Source organism: Mirounga angustirostris, unplaced genomic scaffold (assembly GCF_029215605.1).
Source record: "Mirounga angustirostris isolate CCGP_5_RB_7025 unplaced genomic scaffold, mMirAng1.0.hap1 SCAF_17, whole genome shotgun sequence".
Taxonomy (NCBI): Eukaryota; Metazoa; Chordata; class Mammalia; order Carnivora; family Phocidae; genus Mirounga; species Mirounga angustirostris.
This window is the reverse complement of record NW_026991725.1, coordinates 14,376,484-14,393,336: the sequence shown is the minus strand read 5'-3', so window position 1 is coordinate 14,393,336 and position 16,853 is coordinate 14,376,484. Positions and strand designations below refer to the sequence as shown.

Below are 16,853 nucleotides of genomic sequence, written 5' to 3'. Positions count from 1 at the left end.
CGATACCACCAACCCGGCGGAACGGGAGAACCGTTGATTCAGACTCTCAACCGACAGCTTCACTGTGGGGGGCTGGCCTGACGGCTTTACATACCAGGCCCCGGCGCCAAATTGTCTTCACGTGTCTCTGTTTACAGAACTTTGGAACTTTTACTACAGCTGGTAAATTCCGGCAAAACAGGAACCTTGCCCGTGTTCACTGCTTTAACTCCAGGGTCTAGAACAGTGTCTGCAACTTAGCAGATGCTTAATATTTGTTACATGAATATTGAACTCTTCCAGGACGATTGTACTTTACTCATTCCCAGCACTTACTATACTGTTTGATGATCACAAGTGTTTCAGTATTTGTTCAGTGCTCTGTTACAGGCTTCCTAGAGGGCAGAGCTTAATTCTGTATATATCCCTTTCCCCAAATCAGGGGAAATAGGAAGTCAGGAGGCTGCATGCAGGTAATACCATGTTTTCCCAAGAGCAGATACCAGATCCAAAGCTTCCATAGAACTGAAAATACTGTATGTGGAAAAGATGGAGAGGATCAGGCCCCAGATCAGAGAGGCAGGATAGATGTGGTCAGTACAACAGGCCCCAGATAATAGAGGCAGGATAGATGTGGTCAGTACGAAGGAGAGGCCAGGTTGGATTCTAGGCAGAGACCGAACACTGTCATAGGAGAGGAAAGTTTCCCCTACTCCCTCTTTCCTACTAAAAGCCAGAAACCAGCACCCTCCTTCAGCACCCTTTCAAAAGTGGGTCCTAGGATCTTCTTGGTCTCCAGGAGGTGGTAAAGATACAGACAGCGACACCAGAAGGCAGCTATAGATTGGTTAAACTTTATTTCCTCTGAGTCTCTGGGGAGGCAGCAGGGATGTAAGGCGAAGTGGCAGTAGCTGCAGGGGCCTGAGCAGAGCTGGTGCTGGGAGGGGCCGGCATGGGCAGGACGAAGAGGAGATTTAAATATCCAGGATTGAAAGGCAGCTAATGCGTCTCCTTCATCTGTCTTTGGATTTTGTGCAACATCTCCTGCATCCGCCGCAGCTGGAACAGGCACACACAGCAAAATGGGGCCTTTTAGAGTCCTACAGTGCTAAGGAAGTGCCCCCAAGCTCTGATCCCTTAGCCAGGGCCATGGTAGCCCAGAGGTGTGATGGAGACCCTCGGTAGAACAATCAATCCACCAGTCCAGGACCCAGATAGGTACCGGGGCCAGGGATCTTCCTACTCCCAAACCAAGAAATACTGAGGTTTATAATTAAGCAGGGACCCTCCATGCTGTCAATCCCTACCACCCCATACTGCTCTCACCTCCTCATCTTTCTCTCGGATCAGCCTCTCTGTTTCTGGATCTGTCCCTGGTGGGACAGCAGGGATGGGGAAGTCGGTACCACTCTCTCGAGTCAGTTTGCTGAGGGGAAGGGGAAAAGGGGCTTGGTAAGGCTAGGGGGACCCCAGCACCTGCTTGGACTGAGCCCAGGGCCTGTAGAAGAACAAAGGAAGGGCTTGCTCTCACCCAAGGCTGCGCTTGGGATCCCCCCCGCTGCCAGCTCTGTCCTGGCTTGTGGCCATACTTGCGATTCCTTTCTTTCACCACCAGGCGGGTCATGCTCTGGATGCACTGTGCCCGGTAGTTCTCATAATGTGTCTCCCGCGTCACATCCTTCAGGTCCTGCATGTGAGTACGCACCAGCATTGTCCTCAGCTTCACAAAGTCGCAGTGTCCTGGGTTTTCCACTGCATAGCAAGGCTAGGGGTCAGCCAGGAGCATGGGGAGAGCCGCTGAGGGCAAGGAGATGCCCTGGTCACAAGCTCAGTGCTTTACCTTCCACGATGCCCCAGGGGTAGAGCCGGCCCCGAACTCGCCGCCCTCTGGCCTCTACCACAGTGTTGCTGCCAATTACAGCAAATGGGATGCTTTCCTGGAAGAAGTTGGGGGGGGGGCCTGTCAATACCCCCCATTCTCACCTGTTCTTTTCCACCTATATCTTTATTTTCTCTGCTTCACTCTAGGAAAACAGGGTCCTTTCCCACCCCTTAAAAAGAATTCTACTTCCCTCTTCTGCCCCGAAGAAACAAGATGGAAAAGGGATGCCCTGGAGTGGCCCCACCTTTAGGGCTTGGTCCTGTAATTTGAAGTCCTCATCCTCATCAGAGTCGCAGTCTGGGAACTGATAGACCTTGATTCCAAAGCGCTCAATCTCCTCTCGGATCTGGCAAACACATGAGGGGCCCACGGTTCTGGCGACCCCATCCTTTCCAGAAGCCCACCTGCTCCCCTCCCCCCACCAGCTTCCCTCACTTTGCGTTTCTTGCGCTCCACTTCAGGAGGTGTCAGCGTGTCCGCCTTGGCCAAGATAGGCACGATGTTGACCCGCTGATGCAGGGCCTTCATGAATTCAACATCCAGTGGCCGGAGCCTGGGGAACAGGAATGTGTGACCCCGGGCTAGCAGCAGCCCTGCCCCTGGCGCTCTCGGCCGGCTCCCTTAGCAGCACCTGGCGGGCTCAGGAGCCTCAGGCTCGGACCGTACCCGTGGCCGAAGGGTGAGATGAAGTACAGGCAGCAGTGCACCCTGTTGTCTTGGATGTTCTTGCGGTTCAGGCCACTCTCGTCTCGGAAATACTGCTCAAACTGCTGGTCGATGTATTCTGCCACAGGCTTCCAGCTGGGGCAGGGGACAGACAAGCAGAGAAACTGTGGGGGTGGGGGCTGCCTCGGGAGCTTGGGACCACAGAATAGCCCACGCCCTGGGCAGTGTCCTCAAGGCTCTGTTATTCCCTGGCTGCCTGCCCACATCTTCAGGGAGGTACCTGGGGGCAACAGGGGTGTATCTCGCCTGTCCCACTAGAAAACCGGACGAAGCACACAGGCGAAGTTCAATAAATACTAGTTTGAGGAGAGGAAAAGACCAAGGTGACCAAACAAACCAGTAAGAATAAGATGCCTGCAGGTTAACGCCACCTGGAAGCCCTCGGTCACGTTCACAGTCAGGTTCATAGTCCAGCCTCCAAACCTTTGTTCATGTGCTTCTACCCTCGCCTCCACCTCTCTAAACCCACCCCATACTTCAAGGCCATAGCTAAGAACTCTCTCTTCCGTGAAGACTCCTTCCAGTGTACACAATGCTCTCCCCTTCTCTCCACCACACAGTGAAATCCTTTATATATATATATATATATACACACACACACATTCAAGAACTCCAATTTTCAAGTCTTTTGCTCTTCTGTTATTTAGCTTCATCCTCACTGACAGGTGCCCTGATAGGTGGACATATAAGCACCATCACTTTCATTTCATACAGGAAGGAACTAAATCTGCAGCAGCTAAGAGACAATCCAGATCATTTTGGCTAGCAAATTCTCTACCCACACAAGCCCTTGACCTTCTGACTCCTCAGCGTGCTTGCTGCTACACTGCTTGACCTATTTACTAACTTGAGTTGATTGACACACATGTGAGCGAACTGCTGTCCCCTACCCCCCACCCACCCCCACCCCCACTAGGACCACAAGCCTCTCAGTGACCAGGACGATTCACACGTGTTCTGTATCCCTTAAAATGCCCAGCACTGGCTGGACACCTAGTATATGCTCAATAAATTCCTGCTGGTTGACTAAATAAGCGTATGTGCAGGTGCATGGCCTGTGAAAGGCCAAGCAAATGAAATTATTATTATTAGGGAAGGGAAGAGGAGGCACGTAGACTGATTGAAGGAGGGGATGATACTTGCTACAGTAGGAACAAGGTGCTGGTTGGGGTAGAGTTTCATGACAAGCCCCAGGTGCTGAGACATATACCTAGCGGTGATGACACGGAGGCCACCTCGATCCATCAGGAATATTTCCATCAGGAGACGACGTACCATGTGCCAGCACAGTGCCAGGGCAAGACTATAAGAAGAAATGGCCCTCCCCTCAAGGCTAAGACTCTGTAGTTGAAGATGAATCTGTGTGCTAAGCCAAAACATCACATACAGTAATGATAAAGCATGTCATGGGGACCCAGAGCACAGAAAGGTCTGTAAGGGTCTGATGAGTCTGTGGGGCAATTACCCAGGGTCAGCTTTCTGGAAGGGCCACCTGTGCAGTCGACACAGGGCCCTAATCTCAGAAGGGCCCACCCTTGGTTTGCTTCTCTGCTGTGGCCATCTTGAAATTCATCATCATTTTCAACAAGGGGCCCCGCACTTCTGTTTAGCACTGGTGCTGCAATTATGATCTTAAAATCCATGAGTGTAATTAGTAAACAGCTCTTTAGTTTTTAATGCACATTCACATGCATCATTCAGGGTGATTTTCAGATCAACTGGGCAAGATGGTAAGGGCAGGTATGTTTCAGCTAAAGAAACGGGAATGCAGTCATTTGCTCAAGCCCACACAGTTACTAAATGCTGAATCAAGGTCTGAACTCAGTCTAGTGGTCTTAGCACCCCTTGCCTGATTTCATCAAGGGCACCACCTCCTCTCCTGTCTTCATCATTCATTCTGCTTCTCATCTACTCACTTGGGTCTGGCCATTATCTAAGCATCCCTTCCAGTTCCTGAAAGAAGAAAGCCAAGGATGATGGCGTGTGTGGCAAAGCCACCTTTTCTTCTAGCCTAGAGGGTGCGTGGAGTTTAAACAAAGTTCAACCCATTTGTCTGCCCTTTGCCTCTTCTTTCTCCTCCTCACCCCTTCCTCAAGGAACTCTCATCCCTTTAATAAAAGTGGTTTGTGGCCCCTAAAATGTGGCTGGTGAAAGAAAAGGAAGGAGGGAGGGGGATGTTTATTGAGCAACTACTAGATGTCAGGCCCTGTGCTACATGTTTTCACATGGGTTTGCTTTTCTGATACTTTCTTATCTTGCGTCTTCGCCCCCATTATAGAAGTATAGGTCGGAGTCAGAAAAGACGTTAAAGAGCATCTATTCCAACCCTCTCCCTCTCATTTCACAGGAAGAGACAGCTGCCCAGTAAGGGGCGGTGGTGTGCTCGAGGCCACAAACTTTCCTCCCGAGGATTTTGGTTATGTCTGTGCCTGTGGGTGCGCCCGTGTGTGTGTGTGTGCGTGTGCGTGTGCGTGTGTGTGTGTAATGGGAAGCGGGCAGCTGGGGCTGTGCTTGGTCAGACATACCACTCTGTGTTGTTGACTGCATCCCCAAAACCCGGTGTGTCCACAATGGTGAGCCGCAGCCTCACACCCTTCTCTTCTATGTCCACTGCGTGTTTAGTGATCTCCACCGTTTGCATGATCCGCTCTGGAGAAGGGGGAAACTGAGGCCAGGGCAAGGGCAAGGACCTGCCCAGTCAGGACAAACCGCCCACCCCAACCAGCTCTGCTGCCCAGACTGCCTCATCCACACTGCCCCCCTTCCCACCCCAAGCTGCCTGGGGGCCTGTTCTCTGGGAACCAGCAAGGAGCACATTTCCCAACACAGGAAATGCCGGTGGCTGTTGGCTCTGGCCCCAGCCTCTTCTCTGCTCTCGGCTCTTTTCTTGGATTCCTGGAATCCTTTGGGGGTCAGAGACTCACTCAGAGAGCAGGATTCTGGTCCCTGCCCTGCTTCGGCACCCAAATCTTTAGGGAGCTGGCTGGTGGACTGCCAGGCTAGATAGGCCTATGGAGAGATGCTGTCAATCCCTCTAGGAAGCCATGGTTTCCTGCCTGCTGGGGAAGGCCCCAGGCCCCAGGCTCAGGCATGGGTTTGATTTCCCAAGTCAAGTCTGCATGCCTGTCTTCACACCCCTCTCCTTTCCTTACCTTCAGCACTGAGGAGTTTCCGGTCCCGGTACAGATCAGTGAGGAAGAGGCTATTGACAAGAGTGGATTTCCCCAAGCCAGACTCTCCTGATGGGGAGAGAGGACAGAAGATATGATCAGAAGATATGTAGAAGAGCTATGGCCAAGAGGCAACCCCACTAGAACAAGGTGTAGAGGGAGCTGCTTTCTTATCTAATTGGGAAGAGACATATTGGGAAGGGACATTGAGAAGGTCATAGCACATTAGAGCTTGAAGGAATCAGCGAGAACAGCTTGTCCAGCCTTCTTATTTGAATGAGGCCCAGCAAGGGTAAGAGGTTGCCCAAGGTCACACAGAAAAAGGCAAATATTAGAAAACTGTTGATCAAGTGTTCTTTGTACCACTTCAACACCCCCTCGCCCCCCACATACACACTTTTGGCCACCCACAGCTCCTGGTTATTTTGCCAAAAGGCACAGCCACTGGCTGCTTTTTCCTTCCTTACCCACACCCCCTCCCCACATATATACCATCCCTTTCTGCAACACCCCTACCCAGCCCAGCCCTTCCCCTGCTCTACCTGCCACCATGAGGGTAAAGTCAAAGCCCTTCTTCACGGACTTCCGGTGAACTTGATTGGGGAGGGTTGCAAAGCCCACATACTCCTTGTCGTCCTAATGGACAGGAAGGCAGAGTGCATCAGAGCGGGAGGCAGGAGGGGCCCCAGGACCCAACACCAGCCTTCTCCCTCCCTCCTAGGTCTCTGCCCCAGCCCTAGAGGAGCATTGTCAGACTCCTTCGAGGCCCCCTCTGGGGCCACCAGCTAGGCTCCTGGCCTGCTAATAGTCAGTTTCCAATGCACATGAGCGTCAACGCCACGGAGCCGGGGCTGACACAGGACAGAGAGGCCCCAGCTCATCATGCACGCATGCGTGTGTGCACACCTATGCACACACACGCGCACATACACGCACATACACTTGGGACCTCTCTGCTCCCTCCCTGGGTCTTCCTGCACCAGCCCTCTGAAAAACCAAGGCAGGGCTGGAGGCTCTACCTCAGAGGAGTCATAGGGGTCAAGCTTGCCCCAGGGGCTGCGGGGCCGGGCTGAGGGGCTGAGAGGGGCTGAGGAGCAGTACTGCTGACTGTCAGAGGCCTGCGGCCGGGAGGGGGGTCTGAACTCCAGGTCATCCTGGTAGAGGTCCGGTGCCTGGGGCCTTGGCTCCAGGACTTGGGGCCCGGACCCCCAGGTCTTGGCCTCTGGTTGGTGGCAGTTCTCGCTTCCTGGGAAATCCTTCATGAACTTGTTCAGTTCTGCATCATCCGTGTCCTCCAGGAAGCGCTTGATCTGGGGGTTGGAGGTGGGGTGGGGTGGGCAGGTAGGTGGCACGAAGGGGAGAATGAAAGAGGAAGACCAGAGAAGGTGAGAGGGGGAGAGAGGAAAGTGCTTGTGGTTAGAAGGGAAAGAAACTGCATTAGCAGCCAAGCAGAGGAAGCCCCCTCCCTCATCTGCTCCTGTGCCCCCCCCAGCTGAGACTCCAGGAGGGACCCCAAGATCCTGGAGCAGCCCCAGGCAGCCCCCGAAGTCCTCACAACTGCTGTTGGGATCTGAGGAGCTCCAGTCCTGATGCTCCCTCTCAACGGGGTGCTCACCGCCCTGCCCTTGCTGGGGGTCCGGCCAAGCCAGGGGCCAGGGACTGCCCTAACGGCCAGCAAGCCAGACTGAATAAGGGGGAGCAATAGAGGCGTGAGAGCTGAGAGGAGGACGTGGTTCCGGATTCCAGGAGAGTGTGGGCAGTCAGAATGGGGCAGGGCAGGAGGGAAGTAGGACACGGTGCAGGGAGCTGCCGGCCCAGGTAAATCAGGGGCCAGCAGGGGGCTCTGTGCCTGCCGTCATTGCAGGTCAGTGAGCTCTAGGACGGAGGGGCAGACTCTGCTGGAGGTGCTCACTGCAAAGAGCTCAGCACAGCTGATGTGACCCCCCCTTACCCAGACACCGTGCCACACCGGAACCTGTGTCGAGGCCCCGGACAGAGGATTAAACCTGCCAGTGGATGCTGAGCGCGGGGTGGAAGGGAGCCGGGAGGGACCCAGTGAGGGAAGATGGGAGGACTCTAGGCTGCTGACAGCCCCTAACTGGGAGGGACAAATGGGAGGAAGCGCCCATCGGTTGTCTCACCCCCTCTGCCTGGGGTAAGCTTCCGCCAGCAGTGCAGGAGGGGATCTGGCCTGAGCCCTGAACCACAGGGGTGGTAGGCAAAGAATGGCCAGCTCCTCTGTAGAGACCTGTTCCCCCCCATCTCCAACTTGGAAGAGAGGCCGCTCCCCCCCACTCCTGCACACTTAACTTAGAGTTAAGGTGAAAGAGATTGGAGTCCTTTGGGAGTGGAGTCTGGCTGGGAGTGTGCACATCCACTCTAGACCCAAAAACTTCCTCTCTCCTTTGGGAGCCAGCCCCCTTTGTGGGGTGCCTGGCAGTGCTGGGCTCAGCTCTGCCTCACAATACCCACATGCCACCTCCAGACAATGGACAACGGCTGGCTTCAGCGGCTGACTCACTCCCTGGGGATGGGCCAAGCCAGTGGGGGCTATCCCAGACCACTGTGGAGTCCCGGCCCGGGTGAGGGGAGACAAGATGGCCACAGTCTTCTGCAGGTCCCCAGTTAACAGAGGGAAGAACTGAGGGAGGCAGACAGGCACATTGCCAGGTTTATGCCAGAGGGTAGGGACTGAGACAGCAGAAGGCTGCAGGGAAAAGTCCCCTAAGAACTACCCCTAGGCTGTCTCCTCTCACGTCCCCACACCTGCTTGTAGCCACAGTCTCCAGGGCCCACCTGGACAGAGGGAAGGAGAGAGGCCCTTTAGCCTGGAACTGGAACCAGCATGTAGGGGCTTAGTGACCAAAAGAGGCTGTCCTGAAGCAAGCCTAACAGGCTTTTCTCACTGATAGTATTTGTGGGGTTCCAGTGGAGTAACTGTCCATCCTTGTTTGTTGTCCTAGCATAGTGATTAAGTGTGCCCCTTTTCACTCTCAAAGTGTCCCGGCTTGGAGAATTCATTATATGGCAACAGAGAAGGGATGGGGCTGGGGGTGGGAGGAGGGGTGTAGCAGGTCTTGTTTTCTGGCAGCTAGAGGCTGGGGAATTCCAGGAAATCCTGCCTCTCTGCATAACCCCACAGTGACCCAGCCCTTGGTCCCGGTGAAAGAGAGAAAACTGTGCTCCACTTGGTTTCCCCAAGGGCACTGAGCAGAGGGGTAGCAGTTAAGGGAGAAAGGAAGACACTGATGGGACCCCTACCATCCCCAGTCTTCCAATAGTCACCAGGAACCCAGCATTCCTGGGTTCCCTGCCAGTCTTGGCTGCTCATCAGGGAGGGGCCTACAGGGGCTCTAGACAAGGAGTCAGGACACTAGGGTCTTCACCTCCTATCTCTCCTCCCCCACCCCCAGCACTCACAGTGACCAAATCATTTTTTGACTTTGAGCCCCAATCCCCGTCAAGGCAGCGGGGGAGACAGGTCAGGTCCCCCCCATCTCCCAGAATAGCACCTTACCCCAGCTTCAGTCCTGTCCTCAGGGACAGAACTGCCTTGCCATCCCAGTGAACGGTCCATGTCCCACGCTTCGGACACCCTGTCGGCAAGCTCTAGGTCTAATTTTATCTCCCAGGCAAAGTTCCTCGCACACTGAAACAGCCTGGTCTCGATGCTCTTGTAATCCAGCTTCCTGGCTTGCTCCTTTCCCTTTCTCTTTGACCCCCCCTGTCTTTGTCAGGGGCCAAAAAAGCCTGTGGAATGTCATTCCCCACCCCCTCCTCCTCCCTTTCCCTTGGCTCCCACCCTCCAAGGACAGCTCAGCTGCAGCAGGATCACTCTGTTTCTCTGCAGTCCCCTCCTCCTCTGATTGGCTGTCCCATGACGCCTGCCCGCTGCCTACCCCGGTGGGCACAGCACCAGCCTCCCAAGTCTGTCTGCAGCACAGGCTCTTGATCAACCTGGCCTCTCCTATTAACCCCCAAGGACCCCGAGGCCTGCCAGAGGGTCGTGAGCTGTCCCCAAGGTGACCTGGCCCATCAGTACATGGGGACAGCCACCCAGGAGACTCCACTCCCAAAGGACTCCAATCTCTTTCACCTTAACTCTAAGCAATGCTAAAGTAGGGTGGGAGGTCTTAGAATCCCTTGGAAATATGTTCTTACGGGAAGAGCCCTGCTTTTCTTCCCGAGTGTCCCTTTTTGTTTTCCCAGCAGGGAACCCCACTGTCTTCAGAAATCTGCCCCTGGATTTCCTTGCAGAGTCCCAGCCACACCCTAGGCTACCTGACCTGTGACTCGTGGGGACCTATATCACTTCCATCACCCCACTGCTTCAAGAGAGTCAGTGGGGATGCTGCTAGCACTGGGTCTCTGAGGGGCATGAGTCTGGGCCAAAGGGAGGCTGGTATCCCAGAGGCTTCAGAGCCAGGAGTTCGGTGAATTAGGTGGGAGACAGACTGAGGGGCCTGGCTGGGAGTGTGCACGTGGCGTCAGAAGACCAGTGTTTCTGGGTTGGCCAAAAACACCCTCTGTGATTTTGAATATTATCTTAATTTCGGGGCCTTAATGTCCAATTGTGAATGGCCCTGTCTTGCCTCCCAGGAAGGCTGGGGAGAGATACCTCAAGTTGTTTTGAACCTGAGGAGAAAAGGTACATTTCAAATCACAGGATTATTAGTAATGTTGGCCGGTCCTTCTTTTCCCTCGAAAACTAAAACCCCTTTGGTCTCCTAGGCTGGGGAGCTCTCCCCACTGTATCCACTGACCTCCGAAGTAGCTGGGACACTGATCTCCTTTCAGAGAGAGACCCCTTCCAGAGGAGTCTGGCTTGACATGAACCAGTCAGCCGAAGAACTGGTCCTCGAGGGCCTACAGCTGAGGACTCTGGTGGTGGTGGGGTGTCTTTAATTAGAGAGGAACAGGGTGGCTTCAGCCAAGCTGAAAGCACGGAGACCTCAGCTGAACTGGACTTAGTGTGTGGCAGAAAAAACCCCTCTTGGTCCCTGCTGGGCTTGGCACTGGGGACAGTCAGTGCTCCCCCAGGCTTCCATCACTGGAACAATCACTGTGTCCCTACCCATGTGGGGAGAAGCAGGGCAGGGATAAAGACAAGCACCACTTGGCCTCTCCCAGGAACCCCCCTCTGGGGAAGGTCACAAGGTCACCGAGACTTCCTAGCCAAGGCTTGGGCCTCAGCCTGGACACAGCTTGAAAGACAAAAGCCCAAAATGTTGGCCTTTCCAGACTTGGAAGCTTCTGATTCCAGTGGGCCCAGGAAGTTCCCTTCTGGTGGCTGTCCACAGCCAGCATCCTGCCCCACGGGCTGGTCACAGATCTCCTCCTTCTGTAACGGCCTGCACCTCCCAGTGCCGAGGGCAAAGGCTGGGGGGCTTCCAAACTGGGAGGAGAGGCTCGCATGGGGCCTGGAGGCCCTGACCCCCCGCATACTGTGTCTGTTGCAGGCTCTGGCAGGGATGGCAGGGGAGCTGGCACCCTAACAGTCAGACATCAAAACTTCCCACCTGGGGGCCCCAGGAGGCTGGCGGGGGTGACTATTTCTCCTCCAGACAGGTGGCAGGAATGAGCTCCCCCACCCCCCACTGCTGCAGAGGGACCTGGTTTGGGAGTGGGGGAGTGTAGGATGCAGCAGGAGGAAGCTTCCCCATGGTTCCTGTCTCAGAGGCAGAGGGACAGAGCTGATCCCACGGGTAGGATGGTGGGCTGGGCTTCCCTCTCTCAGGGGTCCCTGGGCAGAGCGCGCAGTGGGAAGAGCCTGGGAGCTGCTCTGTGCCAGGCGGCAGGAAGGAGGGCCCAAGCGTCTCACCAGCCCTCCTGGGGAGGCAGACGGTGTTTGTAGGCCTCCTCTGTGTGTTTTCCAAAGGAAGTTGGTACTGGCCCCTGAACCCAGGGTAGGTGGGTGAGGAGGGGTCAGCCGGGTAACAGCTGACCCAGGCAAGGGCGGGGGACCCTCACCTCCGCCTGTCGCTGACGCGCCCTCCCCAGCCCAACATGCGCGTCTCTGCTGGCGCCCTCCCCCCGCTCCGCTCAGCACCGACCCACCCCTCGGTCCAAAAACACCGGCAGCATCCCGGGGCTCGCGGCCCGCTCCGTCGCTGCTCGGATCAGAGGGAGAAACTTGGAAGCGGCGACACAGAGACGTCCACCAGCAGTGCCCGCCTGTGCCCGCAGCCGGAGACAGCGCCTCCCGCCCCGCACAGCCGGGGCTGCTGCGCCGCGGGTCCCCGCGGAGCCGCCGGGAGCAGCGGGCCCTGCGCGCCCCGGCCCTGCCCCGCGCCCGCGCGCCTTACCATGGCTGCAGCCCGGGCCGGGCCAGCTCCGCCTGGACAGCGCCCGAGCGACCCGCGGCCGGAGCTGCGAGCCGACCTCGCCGGACAGCCGGCCCCCGCCCGCCGCCCTGAGTGCGGACCGGCCGGGGGCGGGGCCTAGCGGCGGGGGCGGGGCGAGCCGGCCCTGAGGCGGGGCCTGCCCTCCGAGATCGCGGGCTCCTGCAGGGGTGAGGGCGGCCCGCGGTGGGTGGTGAGTGGTGGGTGGGCCTTGCAGACCGAGACCCCGGGAAGCGCAGGGTGCCAGAGGCGCTCAGGACAGCGCTGCACTGGTCACCTGGCTCTTCCTTACTCAGCTCCTAAGAGTGGCCTGTTCAGGCAGCACATGACGGTGGGGGCTTGAGCAAATCTCCAGAGAAAAAGGAAGGGTCCACCTGGCATCCCCAGGAGATGTTTTTGGAAGGAGAGGGGGTTGGGCCCACGAGCTGGAAGAGAAACCATTAGTTACCAAAGGTTTGCAGGAAATGAACCCGGCTTATGTCCAAGGTAACAGATTGTCTCTACCCAGTCCACACCTCCTAAGGTAGAATGTCGGACGTTCTCTACCTTTACCCAAGCTATGAAGAGGAGACAAGAGGTTCCCTTCCTGCAGGACCCTAGATTAAAGATTAAAGAGGATTTGCTGCATAAATTATCCAGGGATCATCTGCTGGAAAGGTGGAAGGGAAGAGGCCTGGTGGCCTTTATGGGGCAGTTAAAGCCTTGTCTGGGGCTGAGGAAAGTGGGAGGGCCTGGGGAGAGGCCCAGCCCAGGCCTGAGCCAGTTCTCTGCTGGGCAAGCAGGTGCAATGCTGTGGGGACAGATGCCCCAGCAGCTTTAGAGGCATTAGAGGCTCAGAAGAGTCAGAGCAGCAAAGGAGAAGTAGATGCTTAGAAGGTGGGGAGTTGATAGGGATTTCCTGAGCTAATACAGGTCTGAGCTGGTCAGGCTTCTGTGGAAGTTTCCAGAAGCATGCCTCTCCCTGACTCCCAAGAGCCTTCTCCCAGGGCAGGCTGACTGGCCTGAATATAATTTAGACAAAACTGAGGCCCCTGCACAACATGGCTCCCTCTCTTGGTAGAAGGGCCCGAGCCTGCCTACCCTATTTCAGTCTGATCTGTGACCAGTGGTCATGGTTCGGATCAATTTAGAACTTAGCAGAAGGGCCTAGGAATGCAGATGAGAACCAGCTCAGAAAACATGGCGTGGCTACTGGAGATGTTATTGGATATTTGGCACTGGTGGACTGAAGGATGGAAGGGGGGGTGCCATTGCTTAAAGAAATCAGGGGCATTCATAAGCTAGTGAGTTGAGGAGAAAACTTCCTAGCTGGGTGACCTTGGGCAACTCACTTTACCTCTCTGGACCTCATTTCCCACACCAGAAAATGAAGGGATTAAATTAGGATAGGGACCAGCAGCTTGGCTCGGATAAGAGGGAACCTCTGAAGGTATAGAAAGGTTCCTGGAAAAGGCCTGGGCTAGATCAAGAGATCTGAAGCTGTACTCAGCAAAACAAAGACATGAAAGAGTTTCTTTAGAGAAAAACCAATGGCTACTGGAAGGCTGCAGAAGTATAAGCAGCTGCTGCCGTCAGACCCGAACATCAGACTCCAGCTACACAAAGCCCCACTGTCGGGAACTAGCTGTAGGCCACGAGCACTCATGTTTGCACTCATAAGACTACCTCTTGGGTGCTTCCACTGGCATTCTGCACGGCCTGGGCTGGGGGTGCTGGGCCAAGGGGAGAAAGCCTATGTCAAGGAAGACAGGCCCATCACAAAGCCTTGTTTTCCACAATTTTAAGTTCCCTCCTCCCCGCCACCCCCCCTGCCACCCCCCACCCCCCCGCCAGGCCTGGCTGTAGTCCAGGTGTGGACACAGACACATCTCAGAAAGCAGCTCGGCTAGCTCATCCTCAGCTGCGGCTGGAATCCCAGCTCTGCTCTGGCACCTGCTGCCCTGTGTGTCCTGAGGCACATTGGTGCCAGCTTGTTTGAGGGAAGTGAGCCCCTAGAAGAGGCCTGGGACTGTGGAACTCATCTCTAAGCCAAGACTCCTAAGGTCTTGATGCTCACAGTGCCTTTGTAATCACTCTGTCAGATGCCCAACAGGAAGCACGCTGGGCGAAATAAAAGCTAAAGGCAGACTTTGAGCCATTCCACCCACGAAAACCTCGAGTGCTGACCCTGCCGCACTCTGGGTTTCTGAGAGAACTTGGCCTAGGCTTAGGACCCCATGCCAGCTTTGGTGACCATCTCACTGCCTCAATGTCTCTTCCCCTCCCTAGGCCTCTGTTTCTCCATTGAAAGATAGGACTGGACTCCCCACAACTCCAGCGCTTGTGCTCTGGGTCGGGGCAGGTGGAGCCTCACACCTGGGCAGAAGCAGGGCCGAGATATGGCAGCCCAGGTAGGAGTCACTGACCACTGAGTGCTCCTGCCCACCTCCAGTTAGCACGCGGCCTGGCCAGCCTTGCCTCAGTGCCCCTCGGCTCCTGGAGCGCTGACTCTTCCTTAAAATTCAGTATCCCACCAGGAATTGATATCCTTGATGAGAGTAGAATTTCCCAGGCACTGCTGGAGTGGGGGTATTCAGGCCAAGGCTCTGGGGAGTGGACACTTTGTTTGGCACAAAGCCTGACTCTCCTGAGAAACTCAGATCAGCGCACACCTTCAGCCTGCTAGCCAGGGCTCCCTCTGCTTAGGTCAGGCCAATGGGGTCTGTGTAAAAAAACTCCTGGCCCCCTCCATTGGATCTTTCCTGCCTACCCACGGGTGAAGGTTGTGGGGCACCAAATTAAACAAGGATGCTGCACGTGGGCCAAGCTAAAGGCCCAGGTTCAAAAGCCAAGAATAAATAGTGATTACCACAGGATTTCAGATCTGTATGACTAGCAGAGGCCACTCTTGCCTCTGGGTAGCAGAGTTTCTCTTAAGTGGTACAAGAACTAATTGTACCTCCCTTCCCCCAGAGGTGATGAGTCACTGATGACATAGACAGAGGGCCCTAGTGGGGCCAAAGAGCTAGCACTGGGTTGTGTCTTTCAAGGAAACCTTAGCCAGTCTGTCCAGAAAGGTCTGTGGTGAGAAATCAAAACCCCAAGCCCCTCCCCTGCTCCTGCTGTTCCCCAGTGTCCCAGGATCCTGGGGCAGGCCAGAAATGTGAGTGGCAAGGCCAGGGAACACTGCATTTCCTGGCACCTGCTCTATGGCTATGGTGAGGGGCAGTTCTGGGGCCAGCAGAGGGCTAGAGGCCAGCCAGAGGGGCTTTCCAGCACCTTCTCTGCAGTAGGGCAGGGACAGGAGCTGAGAGATGGAAGGGACTTACATCTGCACAGGAATGTGACCCCCTTCAAGGGCCCCCACCTCACCTCCCAGCTTCTTCTTGAATATCTTCCATGGCTAAAAACTCACTGACTCTACCACCCTTCAATCTTTGGGCAGTAATTTACCAAAGGTCTTCATCATATGGAGTCAAAATTTGTGTCTACCTGGACTTCACCCTCCAAGTGCCTCTACGCTAGAAGCTTTGCTAACTCATTTCACTGGACTTTGTTTTGTTCTTCAATGTCCACACCCTTTCAAGTGACACATCTGTATGCTTATCTCTCCCAAACTAACCACAGCCCCTCAAGGACAGGGAATATGTCTTCTATTTTAACCTCTCCTCATTTCAGTTCAGTGAACATGTGATGTAATGTCTTCCTGGATGACCGGGCCTCTACCCCCAGGAGGTGTCTGATCAATATGAATTGACTGAAAGGATTCACTGATCAGTTTTCCACTCTGATTTTTGGAGCACGGACAAGCCTTGAGGCTCTGGGCTTCACTGGCCCAGAATTTGCCCTTCATTCTGGCCGCTTACCAGCTCATGCTCACCTCCCAGCCTCATGGTTCACATGCAAAGACACAAATGTTACCCTCCCTAAAGCCTTTCCCTTCATAATCTGTGACATCTGAAGGTACTGCTGAAATATTGAGAGGTTACTTTCCAGGAAGATGTGGCTATGGAAGAAGGGTTTCTACACCGTGTGTGAATCCCTAGGGCAGGATGCTCCCTAAAGTGCTCTTGGTTTTGAGGAGCCAGCTCTGAGCCTCAGTTTCTCCATCCATGAAATCGGGAGAAAAAGTCCACCTCATGAGGTTGCTATAAAGCTTCCCTAAGGTGACACGCTTAGAATGGTGTAGCCACTAAAATGAGTGGTGGTTATTATCTCAGCTAACAAGAAAATTATCAACACCAAATCAGCAACTGTCAGCTGTCATAATGTCAAATGCTTTCTCTCCAAAAAATGAGGAATGTGCATGTGTAATGGGTGTCGAGGGACGAGAGAAGAGCCTGAGACTAAAATGACATCGGAGTGCCCACACTGCCACCAACTGTAGAGTCAGCCCATCCAGCTAAACAGCGCTCCAGTCTCTAGAAAGCAGGTCTTGGTTTCAGACTTACTGAGCCGAATTCCCAAGCGCAGCCATCGTGGAGACTCCCGGAGCGAAATGACTTTGCTTGCGGTGGGCGTGCCGAGGAAGTGACTCTGGCCAGTGCTGCCCTCCCACCTTCAGGGCCAGAGCCTGAGCTTCTCTCAGGAACTGCCTCACATTCTGTGCCCCTCCTCCAGGCGATCCTTCAGCCCCCACAGTGCAGCTGTCACTCGCCTCTGCCCTCATGGCAGCTGAGCAGAGGAGGGGAGAGGGACATGGCCATCTCTGTCACTCAGGATAACCTTCCTGTGGCTGAGCAGCTGTCAGGGTGGCTTCTGTGGTAAGATTTTCTT

The 16,853-nt window shown here is 55.0% G+C and overlaps 1 protein-coding gene across 7 annotated transcripts; it reads right to left on the bottom strand.

The window, feature by feature from the left end:
* Positions 1 to 817: 817 nt before the first annotated feature.
* On the bottom strand, positions 818 to 16,564 carry LOC123854185 (septin-4). 7 transcript variants are annotated; one of them, XM_045889253.3, is made up of 12 exons: positions 12,063 to 12,212; positions 6,777 to 7,067; positions 6,300 to 6,393; positions 5,740 to 5,826; positions 5,113 to 5,236; positions 2,528 to 2,662; positions 2,297 to 2,414; positions 2,106 to 2,207; positions 1,820 to 1,916; positions 1,569 to 1,731; positions 1,306 to 1,405; positions 818 to 1,038 (listed from the first exon to the last, which is right to left on the bottom strand). In XM_045889253.3, the coding sequence occupies exons 1-12, from the start codon at positions 12,063 to 12,065 to the stop codon at positions 979 to 981; spliced, it is 1,374 nt and encodes a 457-aa protein (XP_045745209.1). In that variant the 5' UTR covers positions 12,066 to 12,212; the 3' UTR covers positions 818 to 978. The 7 variants fall into 7 exon arrangements, with proteins under 7 accessions (XP_045745209.1, XP_064439034.1, XP_045745208.1 ...); XM_064582964.1 differs by lacking the exon at positions 12,063 to 12,212 and adding an exon at positions 9,275 to 9,472 and having other exon boundaries at positions 1,511 to 1,731; XM_045889252.3 differs by lacking the exon at positions 12,063 to 12,212 and adding an exon at positions 9,275 to 9,467.
* Between the last annotated feature and the right edge of the window lie 289 nt (positions 16,565 to 16,853).